At 46.9% G+C, this 22147-nt stretch overlaps 1 protein-coding gene across 1 annotated transcript in view; it reads left to right on the forward strand.

The window, feature by feature from the left end:
- FRMD4A (FERM domain containing 4A) overlaps window positions 1-22147 on the forward strand; it is a 221993-nt gene that overhangs the window by 105299 nt on the left and 94547 nt on the right. Inside the window, exons 7-10 of the mRNA XM_011968152.1 lie at window positions 5940-6023; window positions 13193-13258; window positions 13523-13580; window positions 15891-15977. Coding sequence (XP_011823542.1) covers window positions 5940-6023; window positions 13193-13258; window positions 13523-13580; window positions 15891-15977 — 295 coding nt within the window. The remainder of the gene's footprint in view (window positions 1-5939; window positions 6024-13192; window positions 13259-13522; window positions 13581-15890; window positions 15978-22147) is intronic.

A 22147-nucleotide genomic window follows, 5' to 3' on the forward strand; every position in this document is an offset into this window, starting at 1 on the left:
AAAAAAAAAAAAAAAAATGCCCCCCACAAACAGTTGGTAATTCGTGTGACATATCTATGATACATGCCCAGAATTCAGAATCCCATGCTGGAGAAACCTCCTGGGGCCTCCAGGTGATTCCCTTTGTCTGCGAATGGTCACACACTATGGCAGGAGAAGTTTCTCAGACAGATGGGGCCCAAACCAATGGTGGAAAACCCCTGCAACATTTCTTTCCTACACACTTGGGGAAAAAAGCATGGGATCAGGCAGAGATGGCCAGGTGCTCCCTTTTCTTTGTCGTAACCTCTACTTCACCTTGGTTTACCAAAAGAAAAAAAAAAATGGAGGAGGAAGGAAGGAAAGGGAAATGAAAGATTGTTTCCTGCATGATTTCTTAAAGATCAGCAAAGAAAAAAATCTATAACTTCCCTCATTAATCTGTCTCAGTTTTCTAGGTCCATTGTATGATCAAATAAAGGAACACAGAGCCACATATGCGTATCTAGAACTTTAGGATCTCAATGTTTACGAATTCGGAACTTGGCAGGATTTAGGCAGGTAATTCAGGGCTTGTACCACACCCTGGGCAGGGCCTAAGGCAGCGCCTGGAATTAAACACATTGACACCTCCCGCACAAAACATGGATGTGCCCAGCAAGTGGGCGCAAATAGAAAGGTCCATCATTCCCTCGTGCAAAAAGATGAAGTTTGCAGCCAGATGGGTTAAGAAATGTTTCTTAGAGCTTTTTGAATTTTGGAATTGTGATAATCGATTAAGGACCTGCAATACTCTACTTATGAAATACCCCACTCCTGAGAAGTTGGCCTTCATGATCTGCTCATAAAATATGGAGGAGTTAGGCCGACGCTAGCATTATATTACTCTTTCTGAATTGCAGGCTGTTCCTTTCTGTTAAGCTAGCATCACGTTCTGGGTTTTGTGCTCTGCTGTTTTTGTACCAGTGCAGACAGAAACAACTGGTTTTAGGAAGAATTCTTCCATACTAAGCCTACTCTATTCGCCCAAAGTTTCTCCCACAAATTACATACATCTCATTTGACCCAAGGAGAGTTTCTTGAAAAAGTTATTTCCAGGTTTTTTTAAAGAAAAGCAAACACATTGTGGATTTTGCTCATCCTTCTCTCTCAGTTTTAATTTTTGCTCCCTTCACTTTGTGGTATCTTGGTTAAATTTGTTGTGGTTCACTGCGGCAAATTCTCTATTTGATATATTGCTAGAAATCTTTGTTTTTCCCCAGTAGATCATTCTAACTTTCCTTGTTTTATGAGGAGTATAGGCTGTAGAAGACAAGCACATCATCTGAAAAAACAAAACAAACAAACAAAAAAACCACTAAATCGAAGGCCAGTACAGCACTAACACCACATTTATCCTGACAACATTCATACCTGCCGGAGAGTTTTTAATAAAAGCTGCTTAATATTAAAGATAGGAAGACTTAAATGTTATTCTCAGTTTAGCAACTGGCTCTTCAAGAGACCTTTTTGCATTTTTCTTTTTCTTTTCTATTCTTTTTGTTTTTGAGACAGGGTCTTCCTCTGTTGCCCAGGCTGGAGAACAGTGGCATGATCATACTCACTGTAATGTCAAACTCCTGGGCTCAAGCAGTCCTCCCACTTCAGCCTCCCAAACAGCTGAGACTACAAGTGCAAACCACTACACCTGGCTATTTTTTATATTTTTATTTTTGTAGAGATGGAGTCTCGCTATGTTGCCCAGGCTGGTCTCAAACTCCTGGGCTCAAGCAATCCTCCCACTTCAGCCTCCCAAACAGCTGGGACTACAAGTGCAAACCACTACACCTGGCTATTTTTTTATATTTTTATTTTTGTAGAGATGGAGTCTCGCTATGTTGCCCGGGCTGGTCTCAAACTCCTGGACTCAAGCAGTCCTCCCACCTTGGCCTCCCAAAGTGCTGGAATTACAAGCATGAGTCACCACATCCAGCTCTTTTTTGTATTTTTCTAAAAATGGAATGCAGCCACAATGAACTGTCTTAAGTTGTTTTATAAGTTGGCATTTATCACATGCCATGAACTCTGGGGAAAACGTCAAAGTGGAAGACATTGAGGGAGGAAGTATGAACTTCTAGAACATTCGTCAGGCCACAGCCTTGCAAGTCTCTGGGGGTAGAGTGACCAAGTTTCCTGTTAGGAGAGCTTTCTGATTTTCAGCCACAGAGTTTGGCTGGATTGACAGGGCTAGACACCCCTAAGTTATTGCAGATGTTTATAAACAGCAGAAAAGCAAACAGAACATTTCTACAGATTTGTCCTCAGGGAAGGATGAAGGGCCATGGATCCCTTCCAGAATATAATGGATTTAGACGGGCTTCATGCCTTGGTGATTTCTTGTTAGATTTTTTTGTGTGTAACCTTGCCCTGGAGCAGAGCTAGAGAACCCACTGCAGGCTTCAGCGAGGAAATCAAACCTGTGGCTGTCATCAGGGCAACGTGTTTGCCAACAAGCAAGGGTTTGGTGGGTAAAACGATCCCTTCCTCCTGGAGCTCCTTCCTTCCCCAAATACACTTTCGATGTGATGGGTGTGAGTAAACCCAAACTCAAGTTTCAACTCCTTCAGGGAGTCACTAATTGCCTTTCTCATGGTTTCATCCAATAAAGTTGATCTGAGAAAAGTGCCTTTCACATTGAAGCCAGCCCTCTGTGTGCTGATGGACCAATAAATCAAATCCCTTTTCTCAGGGAACGTACCATGAAGCCGGGAGAGAAGATCTGGAAATTCATCAATGTGGGCGCTCACATGTTTGGTGAATTGAATATTTGCTGAAACTATGCCTTTATAGCATGTGCGTAAAAATTACCGACTGTACTTGGGGTTGGAATTGAATTTTCCTGAACACTAGGAGTTTGCCTGTTTGAAAACCACCAGGGGCTGTCCTGCTGTCTGCCTTCTGGATCAAACCCAGGAGAGGCTGAACCCTCTTAGCCTGGCATTAAAGTTTCACAATTCTCTTCCTGACCTGCCCTTTTCAGCGTATTGCCCCTGACATTCCGCTTACTCTGATGGATTTCTTCAGTTTATGTGGCCCCCATGTCTGTCTGTGTTCCACTCGGGATAAAAGTGATATTCCTATCCTTTTATTCATGCACGGCCTCCCCCAAAGCCAGTCTTACATCAGAGCCCAAGGGGGCTGTTATTTCCTCTGAGCTTTCATGTCTGTTGTTTGGATTGACATGATCACACATCACCCCTGTGGTCAGTGAGCTTTGTAGGTGTTCCTCTCGCCTTCCCAACTAAATCGTGGGCACCTTCTGGTTAAGGACCATATCTCATCATTTTTTATATCCTCTACAATTCTTTCCATGTAATAGCAGGGGCTTCATAAACACCTTCAGCTTATTGATTATCAATTGATCTGTCCTGGCCTTACCATTTAGATTCTAACAGTTCAAGTACTTGGATGGATTGATTCAAACAGTTCCACTTTGAGCTTTTCCCTCTAGTTGGTCATATGAAGCCAGGATTCACCAACACCACTGGTCATGGTCATTGTCTTTCTTCCTCTCTTTCTCTCTTTCTCTCTCTCTTTCTTTCTTTCTCTTTCTTTCTTTCCTTCCTTCTTTCCTTCTTTCTTCCTTCTTCCTTCTTTCCTTTCCCTTCCTTTCCCTTCCTTTCTTTTGCTTTCCTTTGCTTTCCTTTCCTTTCCTTCTCTTTCTCTCTCTTCTTCTGTCCTTCTCTCTTTCTCTCTCTCTTTCTTTCTCTTTCTCTCTTTCTTTCTCTCTTTCTTTCTCTCTCTCTCTTTCTCCTTTCTCTTCTTTTTTTCTTTTCTTTCTTGAGAGGGTCTCCCTCTGTCACCCAGGCTGGAGTGCAGTGTTGCAATCACAGCTTACTGCAGCCTCATCCTGGGTAACTAGGACTACAGGCATGCATCACTGTGCATGGCTAATTTTTTTAATTTTCTAGAGACAGAGTCCCACTATGTTGCCCAAGCTGATCTTCAACTCCTGGACTGAAGTGAGCCTCCCACTTCGGCCTCCCCAGATGCTGAGATTATAGGCATGAGCCACCACGCCTGGCCTTGTTCTTTCTTAGGGCAACAGAAAAATGCTTTTTCTGGGAGCGCTCTAATGTCACCAAACCTCCATGTGTTTCTTTATCACCACGCACAGACGTAATGTAGTGGTGTATTGGTATGGTTTTGCCCAGTGGTACTGGGCATCCGTTGGTGATGCTGCTCATTGCACTGCCCTTGGCTGTATTTCTTGCCAGGGACACAGGGAACAATGTATCCTCCAGTTAACAGCATGGGTGCTGGAGTGTCCACCATCCAAACACCTGAGGAATTCCCCTCTATGGCTGCGGTATTCCTTCCTTCCTTCAGAGTTATACCTTGTTTCATTCCTTTTTAGCAATGAAAAACATTGCTAAAAATGAAAAACATTGCTAAAAATGCAACAGTTGTACCTGTTTCATTTCTTTTTAGATGGCACTGCCCAGTGTCCTGGTGGCCAGTATTTGCCTTGGTTAGTATAAGCAACCTCGAAGCTGCTCACGTAGCCCAAGTCAGGACGGCAAATCAAAGGCAGAACTCTCCTACATGTGCCGTTGCAACCCCGGCTAAGGCTTCCAAGGCTCTTTGGTGGACCAGGATAGGGAAACGCTCTTTCAGTATCAAAACTGTCCCAAAGTGACTGCCGCTTGTTACTCTGGAGGTAGTAGGTGGGTGCAGATGCCACAGATGGTCCAGCCCAGAGGGGATGCAGACCTGCTGAGTGTCTAGGGAGGAGTCAGGCACCTGAAGAAGGCTGGCTAAGCTAGGGGAGTTTAAAGCATCTTCCAAACCTAAGCATGTGTGAGTCTACCGGGAAAAGAATTTCTGATTTCATGACCAGATGCATAAAACCACCTGATGGTACAGGTTGAATCTCCCTCATCCCAAATGCTTGGGAGCAGAAGTGTTTCAGATTTCTTTCAGGTTTGGAAATATTTGTGTTATATGCCAACTGGTTGAGCATCCTCAAATCTGAAAATCCAACATCCAAAGTGCTCCAGTAAGCATTTCCTTCGAGCGTCATGTTGGCACTCAAAATGTTTCAGATTTTGGCACATTTCTGATTTGGAATTTTGGGATACGGGATGCTCAGCCTGGCCCAGACAATGCAGTTCACACTTTCTAAGTAGTTTCTGAGCCTCCTCAAAAGCAAAAGTTACAGGTTGAGTCTCCCTAATCTGAAAATCCTAACTCCAACTCTGAAACTTTTTGAGTGCCGACATGACGCTCAAAGGAAATGCTCATTGGAGCACTTCGGATTTCAGATGCTCAGGTTTTGTGAGGCTCAACCAGTAAGTATATAAATGCAACTAGTCAAACATCTGAAAAAAAAATCTGGAATCGGAAACGCTTTTGCTCTCGAGCATTTCAGATAAAGGAGACTCCATCAGTATTTATTTGTCATATTTCAGAAAACAGTTTCCAGCATGTGGTCAACGTAAACCGTGAAAACCAGCTTTGTGTATTAGCAGAGCAAACGCTCTTACGGAGGCAGCGCGCCATTGCCCATTCTCGGAGCAATGTGAGCCTAACGGCGGGGTTCTGGGGCGCTTCTCCTAAGATCCTGCCCTGGGGGACCCCTGGGGACCCTTCTTCTCCCCGAATTCCTGCTGAGGGCTGCTCAGGGGCGTTCAGTCTGTGCCGGTCTGTGAGAGCAGGGTTTGGGAAGACACCCCTGGCCATCTGGAGGTGTTTTGTCCTGCTTTCTGCACGGTGAAAGGTGGTTACTGGGCTTGGCGTGTCTGCCTTCGTTTACATCTGTATTAAGGAAATTAAAAGAGAGCGCTCCTTCCTCCCACTGCTTTTGATTAGCAGGGAAGCAGATGTGGGGTCTCTCAGACAAAGCAGTGGCCCAAGTGGTATCAGAGAGTGCAGTTACGTCCTCAGAGGGTGAGTGCATTTCTGGCCATTGTCTCTTTCAGCAATGAAGTTGTGAGGAGTGACTTGAAGAAGCTGCCAGCCCTTCCCACCCAAGCCCTGAAGGAGCACCCTTCCCTGGCCTACTGGTAAGACCCCTGGCGTCTTCCCCAGGAGCGAGCCCCTCTCGGAGTGCGAGGGGACACAGGACAACTGAATATACCCTCCCTCTACCAGCTCCCACATGCCAGCCTGGACTCGCAGCTGTGTGAAGTACCTTCTGTCTTCATGAAATCATTTTCTGCATTTATTTATTTTTTTAATTAATTAATTAATTTTTTTTTTTTTTTTGAGACAGATCTCGCTCTGTTACCCAAGCTAGAATACAGTGGCATGATCTCAGCTCATGGCAACCTGTGCCTCAAGCGATTCTCTTGCCTCGGCCTCCTGAGTAGCTGGGATTACAGGCACACACTACCACACCTGGCTAATTTTTGTATTTTTAGTAGAGACGGGCTTTCACCATGTTGGCCAGGCTGGTCTCGAACTCCTGGCCTCACTCAGGTGATCCGGCCGCCTCGGCCTCCCGAAGTGCTGGGATTACAGGCGTGAGCCACCACACCCCACCCGTTTTCTGCATTTACTTAAGTGAAGCATTGTGCGTGAGACCTCTCCTTTTCTGTTTCTTCTCTCTTTTTTTTTTTTTTTTTCAATTTTCAAAAAGAATACCTTCTAAAATTTCACTTTGGAAGCTTTGCCACCTTGAAGAGCCTTTCGTGTGCTGCTAGAGTTTCATTTTGGAACACCTGTCATTTGATGACAGCATGTCGAGGTTTGAGATGTGGGAGAACCACAGGACTTTTTCTTTCAGAAAAGAGAGATTGATTCTTTTATTTTCCCTCGATGTTTCCTATCTCCTGATGTAGCCACTATGTAACATTATGCCGTAGCTCATCTGTCGGGCCCTAAATGACTGATTCTGAATGATTCCAGCATTTGAAAGGCTCCCAGATTGTGGTTTGGGCCACAGTTGGGCAGGGCTTGCATTCCTGGATAATGTTTTGAAATCCCACTGGGTTCCTAAGCCCTGGCCACTGCCCTTTGATAACTGCAATACTGCTCTCTGATGTTCCTTCTGATTCCCTAACAGAAATCACTGCAACTCCTTTTATTTAAAAGCAAAACAAAAAGCACAGACCAAGTCAATTCTAATAAACTACAACACGTGACTTGTGTCAGTGCTTTTGATGACAGTTTCTGAAAAATACGGATTATGAGCATTTCATCTTCTCTGGACACTTATCCAGACAGTGACCTAGTTGTTCATTGATTCGGGTGGCTAAGAGATTCCTTTGGCTGGGGTGGGACATGTCTTGATGCAGGGTTCATTAGCAGCATTAAACTCTGGCTCATAATTCCAGCACTTTGGAAGGGCGAGGCGGGCAGATCACGAGGTCAGGAGATGGAGACCATCCTGGCCAACATGATGAAACCCCGTCTCTACTAAAAATACAAAAAAATTAGCTGGACATGGTGGCACGTGCCTGTAGTCTCAGCTACTTGGGAGGCTGAGGCAGGAGAATCCCTTGAACTCAGGAGTTGGAAGTTGCAGTGAACCAAGATTGTGCCACTGCACTCCAGCCTGGCGACAGAGTGAGACTCCATCTCAAACAAAACAAAACAAAACAAAAAACAACTCTGGCTCATAAATCACATCTCTTTGAGAGACCACATCGCTAGGGAGCTGGCGCCCAGGCCCGAGGCTGTGAGCTCCCTTCCGTGTCTGGCATCCCTAATTTCATCTCCCAGAGCTGTTTTATTGCCACTCCTCTTTTGGAAACATAAATGTAAATAGATAATGACTTTCTCTAACTATAACCTGCCCCCAAAGAGCAAAATCTGTTTAACCTGCAGGGATTTTGCACGCATCAGTTTCCAAATGTTGAGACTTGCAATCCGAATGCCCAAAAATGATGGTCCCTTTTCCTTGTTCACGGACCCTATTACCCACCTCCCTAATTCCTTGTGCCACTGGGCCAGATCCCTCTGTAGCCTCCTGGCTGTTCACTTCCAAAAATCCAATGGTCAAGGCCCCGAGGGTGTGAGCAGGTAACTAGAGAGGACCAGGGAGGAATCTCTTCGCCTCTGAGACTTGTCCTGTTGTGTGTCCATCAGTCACCCATTCATTCCTTTCCAAACCTTAGAACACCGCTATACACATCTGAGAGTTTTGAATTTCTTCTCTCCTCCCTGTGTCTCTGGATTTTTCCTTCACCTTCTCCATTATCTGCTCTGTGCTCACACATGATTACTAACCCACAGGCACCTCGCCCTTCACACACACTCTCTCTGTCTCTTCTCTGTATAAACATCTTCACCTATAGCTGGCTTGGCAGAACATCCCATACCATCATGACCAGGCCAGCACTTTCCCTGAGACTCCTTCAGACCCATAAGTGCCCAAGCCAGTGTTAAATGTCCCGAGAGCGTGGCAGGATGGGGGAGCCATGTGCCACTCAGTCAGCATCACAATCCAGACGATGTATAAAAGTCAATGACAGGGACCCTCCTGACAATACCCTGCTGAAAAACAACAATCACAACCACAACAGATTCTTCCACCTCATTTCACCGTGGTTGGCTACTTGGTGTTGGCTCTAATATTTCAACCTTATTTATATGGACTTTGATTCTTATTGATACATAATAGTTGTACATATTTTTCATGTATATATACTCTGATATCTGTACATAATGTGCGGTGATCAAATCAGGGTAACTGGGCTATCCATCGCCTCGAACATTTATCTTTTCTTTGTGTTGGGAACATTACAAATCTTCACTTGTGGCTACTTTGACATATGCAACAAATTATTGTTAACGATAGTTTCCCTACTGTACGATCAAATACTAGAACATATTCCTTCTATCTAACTGTATTTTTGTACCCCTATGTATAGATAGATTTTTAAAAAGCAAAGCTGCAAGGAGAGGGATAAGTGCTGTCCCTGCTTCATACAGATAGAGAATGAAGAGAGAGCAGGTGCACACAGCTTGTTCGCTGCTTTTCCCTCTGGGTCTCAGAATCAACACTCAGCAAGGTCAACCAGGACCCCTCACTGGTGGGGGAGACCTTTTTACCCCTCTCATCACAGTTGCCCAGAGTGTCCAGTTCCCCTGATCATTCCTGAACTAAGGAGGTGTACTCACCATTCTTCGGGGGCTCTCCTGCCCCTGCTGGAGTTCACACTTTGGATGGGCAACCTGCAGGCTGCAGCCTGGTGACCAAGGCAGTGGATCTTAGCATCCCAGCCAAGCCTCCGCAGTGACTAGCCAGGTAGCTTTCATCAGTTTCTCCTCTGCAAAATGGGATGACACACACCAACCTACTTCAGACAGTAATTAAGAGAGGAAATACATAGTCACCTCATGTCATTAAAAAGCAGTGAAAGCAGCATAATAATGCTGAGTCATGGTGCAAGAAGCCTTTCTGCTAATGCTCCCCGCACATTTAACAAGCATGGACTTTTCACACCATGCGATTTCCCTGTTGAGGAGGCAACGGAGGCAGAAAGTTAGAATGATGTGCCCAGGGCCACAGAACAAGGAGGGATCAGTACCCTAACCTGGATTCTCCCTCGCAGGCCCAGTTTGTAAATGCTGGACCACCTGACCACCCCTACCACCTCAGTGAGGTATGCAGGGACATCTTTTTTCACCCCAAAACCACTGAGCACAGCAGGCCAGCAGCTGCTCCGAGACAGGGAACCATATATCACCATCTCTATTTCCCCTTCCATCACCCGTGCATTTCCTGTACCCCCTTGTCTGCAGAGAGGTCATTTGACTTAACAATATGACCCAGTCAGTGACCCGGGCACAGGCAGCTTTGGTCATTTGCCTTTCTCCTCCATGTAACCCTGAGTCATCCAGACAGTGCTTACTCTGCTTCCTGGATTTCTGCTAGTTACTCCCTCGAGTCCCTGCTACAAATCTAGGGTCTGGGAAAATTGTCTGCAAAACTCGGAGCACGTCAGCCCTCTGGAAAGTTCCAGAACAGAGGTGGGGACAGGTTGGGAGCAGAATAGGTTCTCGGTAAGGATTGAGCCTGTTATCCCAGGATAAGCCCACCATGTTTAAGGGGGCAAAACGAGAAGGAAAAAACTGAGGATGGAGAAGGCAACTATTGTGGCTTCACAGATGGTCTCAGAGAGCAGCAGTTATAGGGCAAACAGGGGGTGGCGAAGATTTCTGCAGCTGTCAGCCACCCAGAACCCTGTGGTCAGGACATGTAGTCGTTAAACAGCGGCGTGGCTTTCTGACAGTGGTTTTGACTTTCTTTCACTGGTGTTTCTCCTGAGCCTTCTGTGTGTTCGTGGCTACAGTGCTATGTTGACTTGTACCTCCTCAGCTCACCCCAGGGACCCTCTCTCCCTAGAGCTGCAAAGGAAAAAGGCCCCTATCTACACCGAGTTGCTTGACCCTGGATCTAGGAGTCGACCTCACAAAACCCCAGATCACATGGTAGGAAACATGCCAAGGCAGCTGTTGAGTTAGTGAGTGGGATGGAAAGAAGTGGAGCCGCCGAACCTCCTGACGCAGCTCTGCAGGTTTCGTGAGGCTGGGCCTGTCCTTGGGGAGCATGCTTTTCGAGAATTGTTTATCAGGAGACGACTTTGTCACACTTGACGTAGAACTTCCTCGGCACGTGGGAGCCAAGGAGAGAGATGGCTGGGTCTGCCCCTTTCTGAATAGAGGATGCCCAGACCCCACGGAAGTGACGCTCCAACTGAGGCAAGGATCCCTGGAGCTGGCTGGTCCTCATTCGGGGTATTCATAAAGACCTTCTTTATCAAGACTGCTCACTGTCCTCTATGCATCAAATTCCAGAATATTAAAATTAAAAGATACTAGTTGGAGGTTAAGGTAGTCATTGAAAGAGAAATAAATTACTCACAAAGACTAGGTGACGAATGTGTAGAACCTGTTACCCCGCAACACTGGCCGTGCTAAACATGCAAACAGAAAAAGGTGGGTAAAAGAAGGCTTTAGGTAGATCCTGGGGTGATGAATAATAGATAATAGGGCTGCGTGTAGTGGCTCACACCTGTAATCCTAGCACTTCGGGAGACCGAGGTGGGCAGATGGTCAGGAGTTTGAGACCAGTCCGGCCAATGTGGTGAAACCTCATCTCTACTAAAAATACAAAAATTAGCCGGACGTGGTGGTGCACACCTGTAATCCCAGCTACTCAGGAGACTGAGGCAGGAGAATTACTTGAACCCAGGAGATGGAGTTTGCAGTGAGTCAGGATCATGCCACTGCACTCTAGCCTGGGCAAGAGAGCGAAACCCTGTCTCGAAAACAATAATAATAGATAATAAAGATCCTCTATTGAGATCTCAAGGGTAAACCCCTGGAATCACCTCCCCTCACGGAGCTTTGACGGAGGACAGGAAGGGTGAAGAGAAGTAAGACAGGAGAGTGAGAACTGAGGTTCCAAAGCTCTGGGGCCAGACCAGGGAGGCGGAGGTGTCTGGACTCCACACCTCAGCAGGTGGGGGTGGGGCTTTCTGCCTGCACCTGCTTCCCTGGGATTCCCAAGGTTGGCTCCGCCCATCTGAAGGCAGGGGTTGGAGCAGCCGTATCTCCTACCCCATGGGCATCAGAGTCACTTCTCAGGGGGCGAGCTTGCCACTGCCACCAAGGAGCCACCTAACCTCTTGCTATATCAGAACTAGGATTTCATCTGAGCGCGGCGGCTCATGCCTATAATCCCAGCACTTGGGGAGGCAGGGGTGGGCAGATGACCTGAGGCCCGGAGTTTGAGACCAGCCTGGCCAACATGCAAAACCCCATCTCTACTAAAAATACAAAAATTAGCGAGGTGTGGTGACACACACCTGCAATCCCAGCTGCTCAGGAGGCTGAGGCACAAGGATTGCTTGAAACTGGGAGGCGGAGGTTGCAGTGAGCCAAGATCACACCACAACACTCCAGTCTGGGTGACAAGGGAGACTGCGTCTCAAAAACAAAAAAAGCACTAAGATTTCAAAAAGGGAGGGAGCGCCTGTCTAATTCTGGTAGCTGGTTTGCTGTTGTTCTCCAAGTGTTCCTATGGAGCTTTTGTTGCCTCATGGTTCATATTAACCAGGCCCAAATTCCAGAACGTTCCATCCTCCTGGAAAGCCTTCCATCCCTGACTACGCATTCAGAGCAGGTAGACTGTGGGCGTGTGGTTAAGGTCAATGCCTGCCATCCCCCCATGAGGCCCTGTGTGGACAGGACTGGGAAGATGAGGATAAGAAGGACCCCAGAGAGTTCAGCCTGGGCATCCACGCGTCATCTCTGCTGTCTGCTTCCTCTTATTCTCTTGGTACCATTGCTTCCAAGGAGCTGATCCCAAAACCTGGGCTCCAGTCTTTTTGTTCCTTTGTTTTTTGTTTTTGAGCCAGGGTCTCACTCTGTCACCCAGGCTGGAATGCAGTGGTGCAATCTTAGCTCACTGCAACCTTGACCTCCTGGGCTCAAGCAATCCTCCCACCTCAGCCTCCCAACTAGCTGGGACTACAGGCACACTCCACCATGCCTGGCTCATTTTTGTATTTTTATGCAGAGACAAGGTCTCACTGCATTGCCCAGGCTGGTCTCAAACTCCTGGGCTTAAGCGATCCACCCACCTTAGCCTCCCTAAACATTGGGATTACAGGGGTGACACACTGCACCCAGCCTGAGCTCCAATCTTATATTTCTTGATTAGAAATCCAAGATAAGCCAGTCATGGTGGCTCATGCCTGTAATCCCAGCACATTGGGAGGCCAAGGTGGGTGGATCACTTGAGGTCAGGAGTTTGAGACCAGCCTGGCCAACATGATGAAACCCTGTCTCTACTAAAAATACAAAAATCAGTCAGGCATGGTGGCACGCATCTGTAGTCCCATTTACTCAGGAGGCTGAGGCACGAGAATCACTTGAACTCGGGAGGTGGAGGTTGCAGTGAACCAAGATCGCGCTATTGCACTCTAGCCTGGGTGACAGAGCGAGACTCCGTCTCAAAAACAAAACAAAAAAAAATCCAAAACAAAGAGAATGTAAGTCCTTTGAGGGGAAAACAGACTATTTTTTAAGTAAATCTACATCCAAATAGATAGCACTCAGACTGAGTTTGGAAATGCCACTCCAGGACAAATCATTTTTCCAGGAGCTGTTGGTGTCCTGGAGCTTCTTAGGAGATGGGGCTGAGGAATATCTTACTGGCAGGAAGCTTGGCTGTTGACTTAGGGACTCTGATAACAGCATTCTTTTCTTCTAATTGCAGTGAAGACAGAGTTATTGAGCACTACAAGAAACTGAACGGTCAGACAAGAGGTCAAGCAATCGTGAAGTAAGTGGCCCCTTCCCAGCTTGCGTGGGGACGGTGTTTGTGTGTGTTAATATATCGTATGTCAGAATTGTTCAGTTCCTCTCCAAAGACATATCTGAGAGTAGGGGGTGTATGTTGCAATTTAATTTTCAAGTAAATAATCACTCCGAGAACTTTATCACATACACATACACAAATATATATATGAGATACCAGATCTGCTGAATAACTAGCCTTGTGTGCATTGAGTGTGTGTGTTTATGTATCTTCATATTGTCGTTCCAGCTACATGAGCATCGTGGAGTCTCTCCCAACATACGGAGTTCACTATTACGCAGTGAAGGTGAGTGCACTCATTTGGTGAAGGTTGCCAAACTTCCCCTAAACAAACAAATCAAAACTTCTCATTATATGTTTTTTTCTTTTTCTTTTCTTTTCTTTTTTTTTTTTTTCTTTTTGAGATGGGGTCTCCCTCTGTCGCCCAGGCTGGAGTGTAGTGGCGCGATCTCGGCTCACTGCAACCTCCACCTTCCGGGTTCAAGCGATTCTCCTACCTCAGCCTCTCGAGTAGCTGGGATTACAGGCATGCATCACCAAACCCATTTCATTTTTGTATATTTAGTAGAGACGGGGTTTCACCATGTTGACCAGGCTGGTCTTGAACTCCTGACCTCAGGTGATCTACCTGCCTCGGCCTCCCAAAGTGCTGAGATTACAGGCGTGAGCCACCACGCCCGGCCCTCATTATTTTTTTCTTTATAACTGCTGGTGGGAATGGAGGTCTCAGAGGACTTGGTCAGGAAGATTGCATGCTGGGGAAAGACGATTTCCAATACAGGAAACTTCACGCGGTCTTTCAATGTGTTTCAGCCTGTGGTCCATTTCTTTGTCAGCCCTAGAACTTAACAGAAAGGCTGTATCTGATATATATGCTTTCTGCCTTCCAAGAAAACTTCAAAACTGTGCTCTTTATTTCAGTTTGGTAAAGACTTGGGATTTTCAAAGTGCCAAAGAAGTATGGGTGTTTGCCACTTAGAACCTCAAAGCGTAAGCAATGGCTTAGCTGCTTATTTGGAAAAGAGCACGAATCCAGGAAGCCTGGCCCAGCTGCATCAGGCTCCCTGTCCGGGGGCCTTGTGATCTCACTGATGCCGTTTTATGGTGTGATGACAGCTCTTACCTGGTCAATCTGCTGTTGCAGTGGCATTGAGTTTCCTCTTGTTCTGTTCTCTGAAACTGTTGCAGTGCGCACAGCTACTTCCCAGAGGCAGGGGTTCAATACGAGGATTTTATACTACCTTTAAAGTTTGTTTTTAAGAAATCATATACCCTGAAGCTTGAAAAGAAATTTCAAAATGTATCTCTTTTGCCTTTTATCTTTTTGCTCATCTTGAAATAACTCACGCCCCACAAATATTTCAAAACCATGATGTGCCAGTTTCAAGTTTTCCAGACACCCACCATGAGGGTGTATTAGGTTTTTTAGAAACTTGGCAATTAGGGCATAGCTAGGGAAAAGCTGCTTGATATGCTCATTATAACATCCTAGCTTCTGAGGGCTCTAATTAACTCAGAATCATCCTATTTGAATATAGAATTGCAACTTACACTCAGGTGACAAGAGGTCTCTGTTAATAAACGGTGGGGGGCTGGGCAGGTGCAGTGACTCATGCCTGTAATCCCAGCACTTTGGGAGGCCGAGACGGGTGGATCACCTGAGGTCAGGAGTTTGAGACCAGCCTGGCCAACATGGTGAAACCCCATCTCTACTAAAAATACAAAAATTAGCCAGACGTGGTGGCACGTGCCTGTAATCCCAGCTACTTGGAAGGCTGAGATGGGCGAATTCTGTGAACCTGGGAGGCAGAGGTTGCAGTGAGCCAAGATTTTGCCAGTGCACTCCAGCCTGGCTGACAGAGTGAGACTCCATCTCAAAAAAAAAAAAAAAAAAAAAGCAATAAGCGGACTTGGTATTTCTAATTCAGTCCTGAGACGGTTTTGGCTTCCGTTTTGCTACCCTGTCCAACAGCATGAGTCCTGAAACCCTGCCTGGCACCCAGCTGTCATCTTGGGTGAGCAGGACCTCAGGGTGACACCTTCCGGTCTGTGTTTCCCGGGGCTGGGGAAGGTCCTGGGTAAAGCTGGACCAACTCTTTGCTGTGATTTGTTGTTAAAAGGAGAGGAGTCACTTTCCACAGTCTCCATGGCTCCTCTGGCTCTGACCATCGATGACAGTTTCTCGGCCCAGAAGGTCCTTTCATTAGGTGTGACATCTCACAGATTTTCAGTTGTGGTGAGAGGGTGTCCCAGCATGGAATGCCTAAATTTTTAGAAGGAAAAAAAAGAGAGAGAGAGAGAAAGAGAGAGAGCAGGGCATTCACTCCTTATATATAAAGGGAAAGGACCTCAGCTGTCCAGCTGATTAGCAGAACCAGGCCCCCAGCCCCAACATTCCCCATGTCACCCTCTTCACATAACAGAGCATCCTTCAATGATGGGCGCATCTGTTAATAAACAAAGTAGACAGGTGGGCTCCATCCCTTCCCAGGAAATGGCACTTTCCCTCGTCTGCCCCCAAGCCAGGAAATCTCCACTTAGTGTGTGTTTACTTCCTCCAGCCCCATATTCACCCGAACTTTGTTTGATATCCTAGGACAAGCAGGGCATACCATGGTGGCTGGGCCTGAGCTACAAAGGGATCTTCCAGTATGACTACCATGATAAAGTGAAGCCAAGAAAGGTAAGGGCGGTCTCCTGCGTGGGTTTAACGCCTCTCAGATCCGGAGAGGAACAGGCGTAAAGGTCTGTTTTACTTGGCTAAGGCCATGCAGCCTAAAGGCTCACCAGTCCCCTGCCAATTTTAGTGTATACAAATTACTCCACAGCAATCCCATCTGAGTTCCCCGGGTAAATCGTTTTTCATTTTTTTCTCCCTGTCTCTGAGGAAACCTAAGCTGTTATAATTACTTAAGGTGAGACAACTGGCTCAGTTCTCCCCAGAGCCTATAGGCAAAGAGACTTTTGAGGGACAGTCGTGTTCCTTAATTTCGGGTGGGGCTGTGTTCTTTGGGAAAATGATGTAACATTTCTCTTGAATCCTGAAGCCAGTCTGAGTTCTCCCAGAGGTTTCTGGGACAGGAATCAGGGCAGGTGGGAGAGCTGAAAGAAGAGATTGCAGGTCAAAAAGAGCTGAAAGGCTGGGCACGCTGGCTCACGCCTGCAATCCCAGCACTTTGGGAGCCCGAGGCGGGCGGATGGCTTAAGACCAGGAGTTCTAACCAGCCTGGCCAACATGATAGAACCCTGTCTCTACTAAAAATACAAAAATTAGCTGGGCACGGTGGTGGATGCCTATAATCCCAGCTACTTGGGAGGCTGAGACATGAGAATCACTGGAGCCCGGGAGGTGGAGGTTGTAGTGAGCTGAGATTGCCCTGCTGCACTCCAGCCTGGCTGACAGAGCAAGACTCTGTCTCAAAACAACAAAAGAAAAAGCTGAAAAATAAGAGAGAGAAGGGTTCCTGGAAATCCAGCACATATTTTCTGGCTCAATAAAGGTGATCAGAAAATAAGGTTATTTGCTGAAGAGGGAGAGAAACAGAGAACGGTTTGCAAAGTCCTTGTAAACCCAAAATGGAATGTTTGAAAGGGATACAGCATTTGAATTTTCTCTGTTTTCATTTACACACACTTTTCAGACCTGAACAAATTGGAAAATTATAATGGAAAAATATCTTAGAGGCGAGTGCTGTCATTCAGGTCCCCTGGCGGAGAGTAACAGAGAGATGGTATGCAGTTCAAACCCTGAAATACATATTAAAAACCTATGAAAACCACACTTGCTTTAGCAGAGAGAAAGCAATATTGGGCCATTATGTCATTCCAGATTGCTTTCCAAGCTGTTTTATCCACGAATAGGATTGAAACCCACACTACATATCTGAGTGGATTGTAGGCTCTCCAGTTAACATCTGTCCTTGGCCAGCTTCTTTATTAAATTGATAGAAGAAAAAATGTTCCCATGTTGGGAGGATTTTCACTCCATTGATCAGTAAGGTGGTTAAGTTCTAAGACAAGATGCTGAGCAAATGGTGGGGGAATTACTGACTGGGAACAACTCAGGAAGAACCTGGCTCTTTAGTGGGTGGAGGGAGTGTTTTGCGGCTATCTCCAAAGCCTTTCCTTATCCATTTAAATGCAACAAGAAATTAACTGGATCCTCTGTTCTTACCTTTTCTGACTTTGTTTTCCTCAATTGTGGGATCTATACCTCTTCCTCCCTGTATTTTTCTTCCTGTTTTCCCTGTGCCTTTTTCCCACGTGGCCTTTTTAATTTTCTGTGTCTTTTCTTCCTGAGTTCTCTCTTCCCTCTTTCTTTTTAGAACCACCATTCTCTTTTTGTTTTTTTTTTTCATTTGTTTGTTTGTTTGAGACAGAGTCTCGCTCTGTCTCCCAGGCTGGAGTGCAGTGGCACGCTCTTGGCTCACTGCAACCTTTGCTTCCTGGGTTCAAGCGATTCTCATGCCTCAGCCTCCCCAGTAGCTGGATTACAGGCACCTGCCACCACGCCTGGCTGATTTTTGTATTTTTAGTAGAGATGGGGTTTCACCATGTTGGCCAGGCCTGTCTCAAACTCCTGACCTCAAGCGATCTGCCCTCCTTAGTCTCCCAAAGTGCTAGGATTACAGGTATGAGCCACCACACCTGGCCTGACTTTTCTCTTTTCAACCTGCCTGACTGTTTTTGCTGCTTGCAAAAGCCAAGAATACTCCCTAAAGCCTTTAACAAAATTCTGGCTGCAATACATTGAGCTCTCTCTTGCCCATAGTGGTGGAAGACCAAGGCCGACGTGCATAATTGAGATCTACAGCAGAGATCATTAAAATCCAGCGGTTGAAATCTCTTCTCCCTCTAAGATTTTTAGAAGACATGCTAATAAGCATTCATACTTGGTTGGCTCAATTTATTAAAATGTTTAAGCTTTCTTTATTTCTCTAATTGAGGCTCTAATGAAGAGTGAAGAGGTGATGAGCTAGCACTTGATGTATGTAAAACACAGGAAAGGTTGCATATTTAGGACTCAATCAATTCTAACTATTATTGTAATATGCTAGAACAGGCTTCAAGATAAGGAAAAGTAAGAAGCCAAAGGCATGAAAAATCAGGCATCGAATAAGAGAATTTACAGTAATGAATGGAACTTATCCAGGGCCATGAATTAAAAATGTTAAAAGGTCAATATAGTTTTCCAGGCCATTGGCTCTAACCCAGACTGGGTTGTTATTGAAAATCACTTGGGTTTCTGTGGCCTTTGAGGAAAAAGTCAGAATTTTCCAGCCCGTTCCTAATTTAAGGACAGACTACCAAGCTGTCAGAGCCATCATTCATTCATTCGCTAAAAAAAACAGTTATTGCGGCCAGGCACAGTGGCTCATGCCTGTAATCCCAGCGCTTTTGGAGCCCGAGGTGGGCGGATCACTTGAGGTCAGGAGTTTAAGACCAGCCTGGCCAAAATGGTGAAACTCCATTTCTACTAAAAATACAAAATTAGCCAGCCGTAGTGGCACATGCCTGTAATCCCAGCTACTGGGGAGGCTGAGGCAGGAGAATCACTTGAACCTGGGAGGCAGAGGTTGTAGTGAGCCGAGATCATGCCATTGCACTCCAGCCTGGGTGACAGAGCCAGACTCCGTCTCAAAAAAAAAAAACAAAAACAAAACAAAAACAGAACAGTTATTGCATACCTCTTAGGTGCCAAGCCCATCACTGGGCACTGAGATGAGACATGAATCCTATCCTCCAAGATGTGTGATAATTGAGCCAGTGTCTGAGTGGTGTAATAGGACTCTGTGTGAGGGTCGGGGATGATTCAAGAAGACAGTCGTCAACTAGGCATAAGGAGAAGAGAAGTCCTCACAGAGGAAGCAGAGAGTGAGTGGGGTCTTCAAGGATGCAAAGAGTTTTGCAGATGGAGGAATGGGGTGGGGAGGCGTGCAGGAGATGCCAGTGTGCCTGAAATCCCAGTGACAGGGGTAGGGGACACAGCACCCTTCATTCTGGAACACCAAGTGAGAAGAGAGGAGTTGGCGAGGAGGTTGGGGCTCGCAGGCTCCTGGAGGCTTGAAGGCTCTGCGAAGAGGACTGCCTCCTCTATAGGGAGTGGTGGCTGCGGTCTGTTTGAAGCTGAGGAGTATAGTGTCAGATTTCCATTGTTGTAGAAGCACCCTCTGGAAACTGCTTGGAGGATGGATAGGAAAAACCCAGGACAAGACTGAGAAACCAGGACATGATGAGGGTAGGGCAGGTCACACCTGGCAGGGCTTGAGGATGGAGAAGGAGAACCAAGATGTTGAGAAGGCGTGTGTTACTGATCACCTGTAGGCAGAAGCGGGAGGCCAAGAGAGAAGGAGGGAAATGCAGAATGACTCCCAGGCTTCAGGATCCACCAGAGTGTGGACGCTGAGAGAAGAGGAGGTCTGGGAGTGACAGATGAGGGATGAGTGCAGCTTAGGACATGCAACGCTGCACGCTTGATGGGACATCCAGGTGGCTGTGACTAGTAGGCCGTTGGGCATTCAATTGGAGCTCAGGAGTAGCAAGAATTTCCAAAGCATCACTGAACTAGAGACTGGACAGAGGGAGGAGGTTGGATTGGCAGTTGGCACACCAGGAGCTAGGAGTGAAGAGTTCATTTCCCAATCACGACGATCACGGTGAGATGCAGAGGCAGCTTCCGTTGCACGGGCCCTGAAGCTTACATAATTTGGGGCCTCCTTAAGAAATGAATGTACAATCTGAATATAAAATTAAGAACAGGCGTTTGGCCGGGCAAGGTGGCTCACACCTGTAGTCCCAGCACTTTGGGAGGCCGAGGCCGACAGATCACCTGAGGTCAGGAGTTCAAGACCAGCTGGCCAACATGATGAAACCCCATCTCTACTAAAAATACAAAAATTAGCTGGGCCTGCTGTGGGGGCGTCTATAATCCCAGCTACTCAGGAAGCTGAGGCAGGAGAATCACTTGAACCCGGGAGGCAAAGGTTGCAGTGAGCTGAGACTATGCCACTGCACTCCAGCCTGGGCAACAGAAAGAGACTCCGTCTCCAAAAAAAAAAGGGGGGCCTTTGAAAAGCCCTGAGGGAAAGGAAAACAGCTTGGTTAACTTAGCTTCTAGGGGTGCCACCCCACCCCGCTAAGATGTCAGATGGAACTTAAAGGCAAGGCCGTGGACTAACTGGAGCCGTTGGTAAGAAGGCTCAGCTACAAGAAGACCTAAACAGGGCGCCTATTTCTTTTTCTTGCATTGCCAACCTCATCACCATTATAAAAAGGCCATCTCTGTTATGTTTAAGGGGCATATCAGTTTCTGAGACTACAAAAAGCCCACACCCTGATCCCAGGTCTCAGAATCTAAAAAGATGCACACACATGTGAATGCGTATCGATGCAAGTCCACACCTAAGCCAAAAGTTTGTCTTCAGTGCCTCTGGGCCAGTGGCTCTCAACCTCCACTGTACATCAGGAATTCATCTGAAGCCACTGGGATGTCTAGATGCCACAGCCCCCTGCAGGCCTACTGACCTGCACCTCCGACCAGGCCACTGAGCCCAGAAGAAGCCCCAGCAGGGATTCTGATGTATGCCTGGAGACAAGGACCACCGCTGGCAGCCCTCTGTGCTTTGAAAACTCAGACATGGGGAAGGTCAGCCAGGCTCACTGGTGTGGCCAGCAGTGTCCCTGTACACCGAGGGCAGGGGAGGTCCCCCGCGCGGGCCTCATGACTGGGTGAGCCATCTGGGAGGGGCAGCACTCTAGGGGATGCCGCTCCCTCCTGGCTCTGATGCCTGGCACATCTCTGCCACCTCGAGCCTCCAGGGATGCTCAGGCAAGGGAGTGGCACTCAGCACTGTGCACCTGGAGGCTTCTGCAACAACAGCTGCATCTCCAGCCCAGGCAGCTGCTCCCGCCCGGCGGCAGACAGAGGCCCTCCCTGACACTCTGACCCAGTTCCAGCAGCTCTGTCACGTTGCACCAACACAAGAAGAGCCTGTGTTTAAGTAGAGGCAGTGGCAGGGGTGAGTCTGCTCCCTCTCCTTTGCAGAACTCAGAGGCGTCCACTGCCTGCACAGATCCAACAACATCATCAACCCGTCAGCTCAGCAGCCGCCTGGAGAATCCTCTTAAGTATTTCCATATGAACTACCCCTCATCCCCCACAAAAAAGCCCAAACAAACAAAAAAGGCATCGTGAAAGAGTGGCTGATGACTGTCCACAAAGGAGCACAACAGTAGCCTATCCCTCATTCTCCAGTTGCAAGCAGTTTGCCATCCTAGTTTCAGAGTCTGCCCTCAGTCACTTAATCACTACTCTGGAGCTTAGAGGCTCTTGAGGGGTGGAGTAAAACGCACGGGACCTCACTGGTGGCTCTGAGAGCAGAGGACATTTAACCCCCACACTCTGCTACCTGGACCTTCTAAAGAGACAGCCTCCTGGCCTTCGGAAGCACAGCCCTCAATGCAAGCTGCTGGAGTTTGTCAAAAAACCAAAAATCACAGCTTCATTGCCTGCAGGGTACACATGTCAGGAAGAGCTAAACATGTGGGGACACCCTGCAGACTGAATTTCGGCTTTTGTGCATGTTCAGAAGAGTTCACAGATGTTGAACTTCTGAAGGCCAACTTCGGTAGTATTTTGGAACAACATAGATGGAAGAACAGCTCCCAGAATACCCTTTAAAAAGCAGCAAACAAGACGAAGAAAAATCAGAATCTACAATGCATGCACATTCTCCAGAATATCAGCCCTTGCTTGCATATATAAGTTCTTTTTAAGAGGTCAGGCAGAACCCTAAATACTATCTAAGGATAGAATGTAGAATATATATATATATATATATACACACATATTTT

This window comes from Mandrillus leucophaeus, unplaced genomic scaffold, assembly GCF_000951045.1.
Source record: "Mandrillus leucophaeus isolate KB7577 unplaced genomic scaffold, Mleu.le_1.0 Scaffold83, whole genome shotgun sequence".
Taxonomy (NCBI): Eukaryota; Metazoa; Chordata; class Mammalia; order Primates; family Cercopithecidae; genus Mandrillus; species Mandrillus leucophaeus.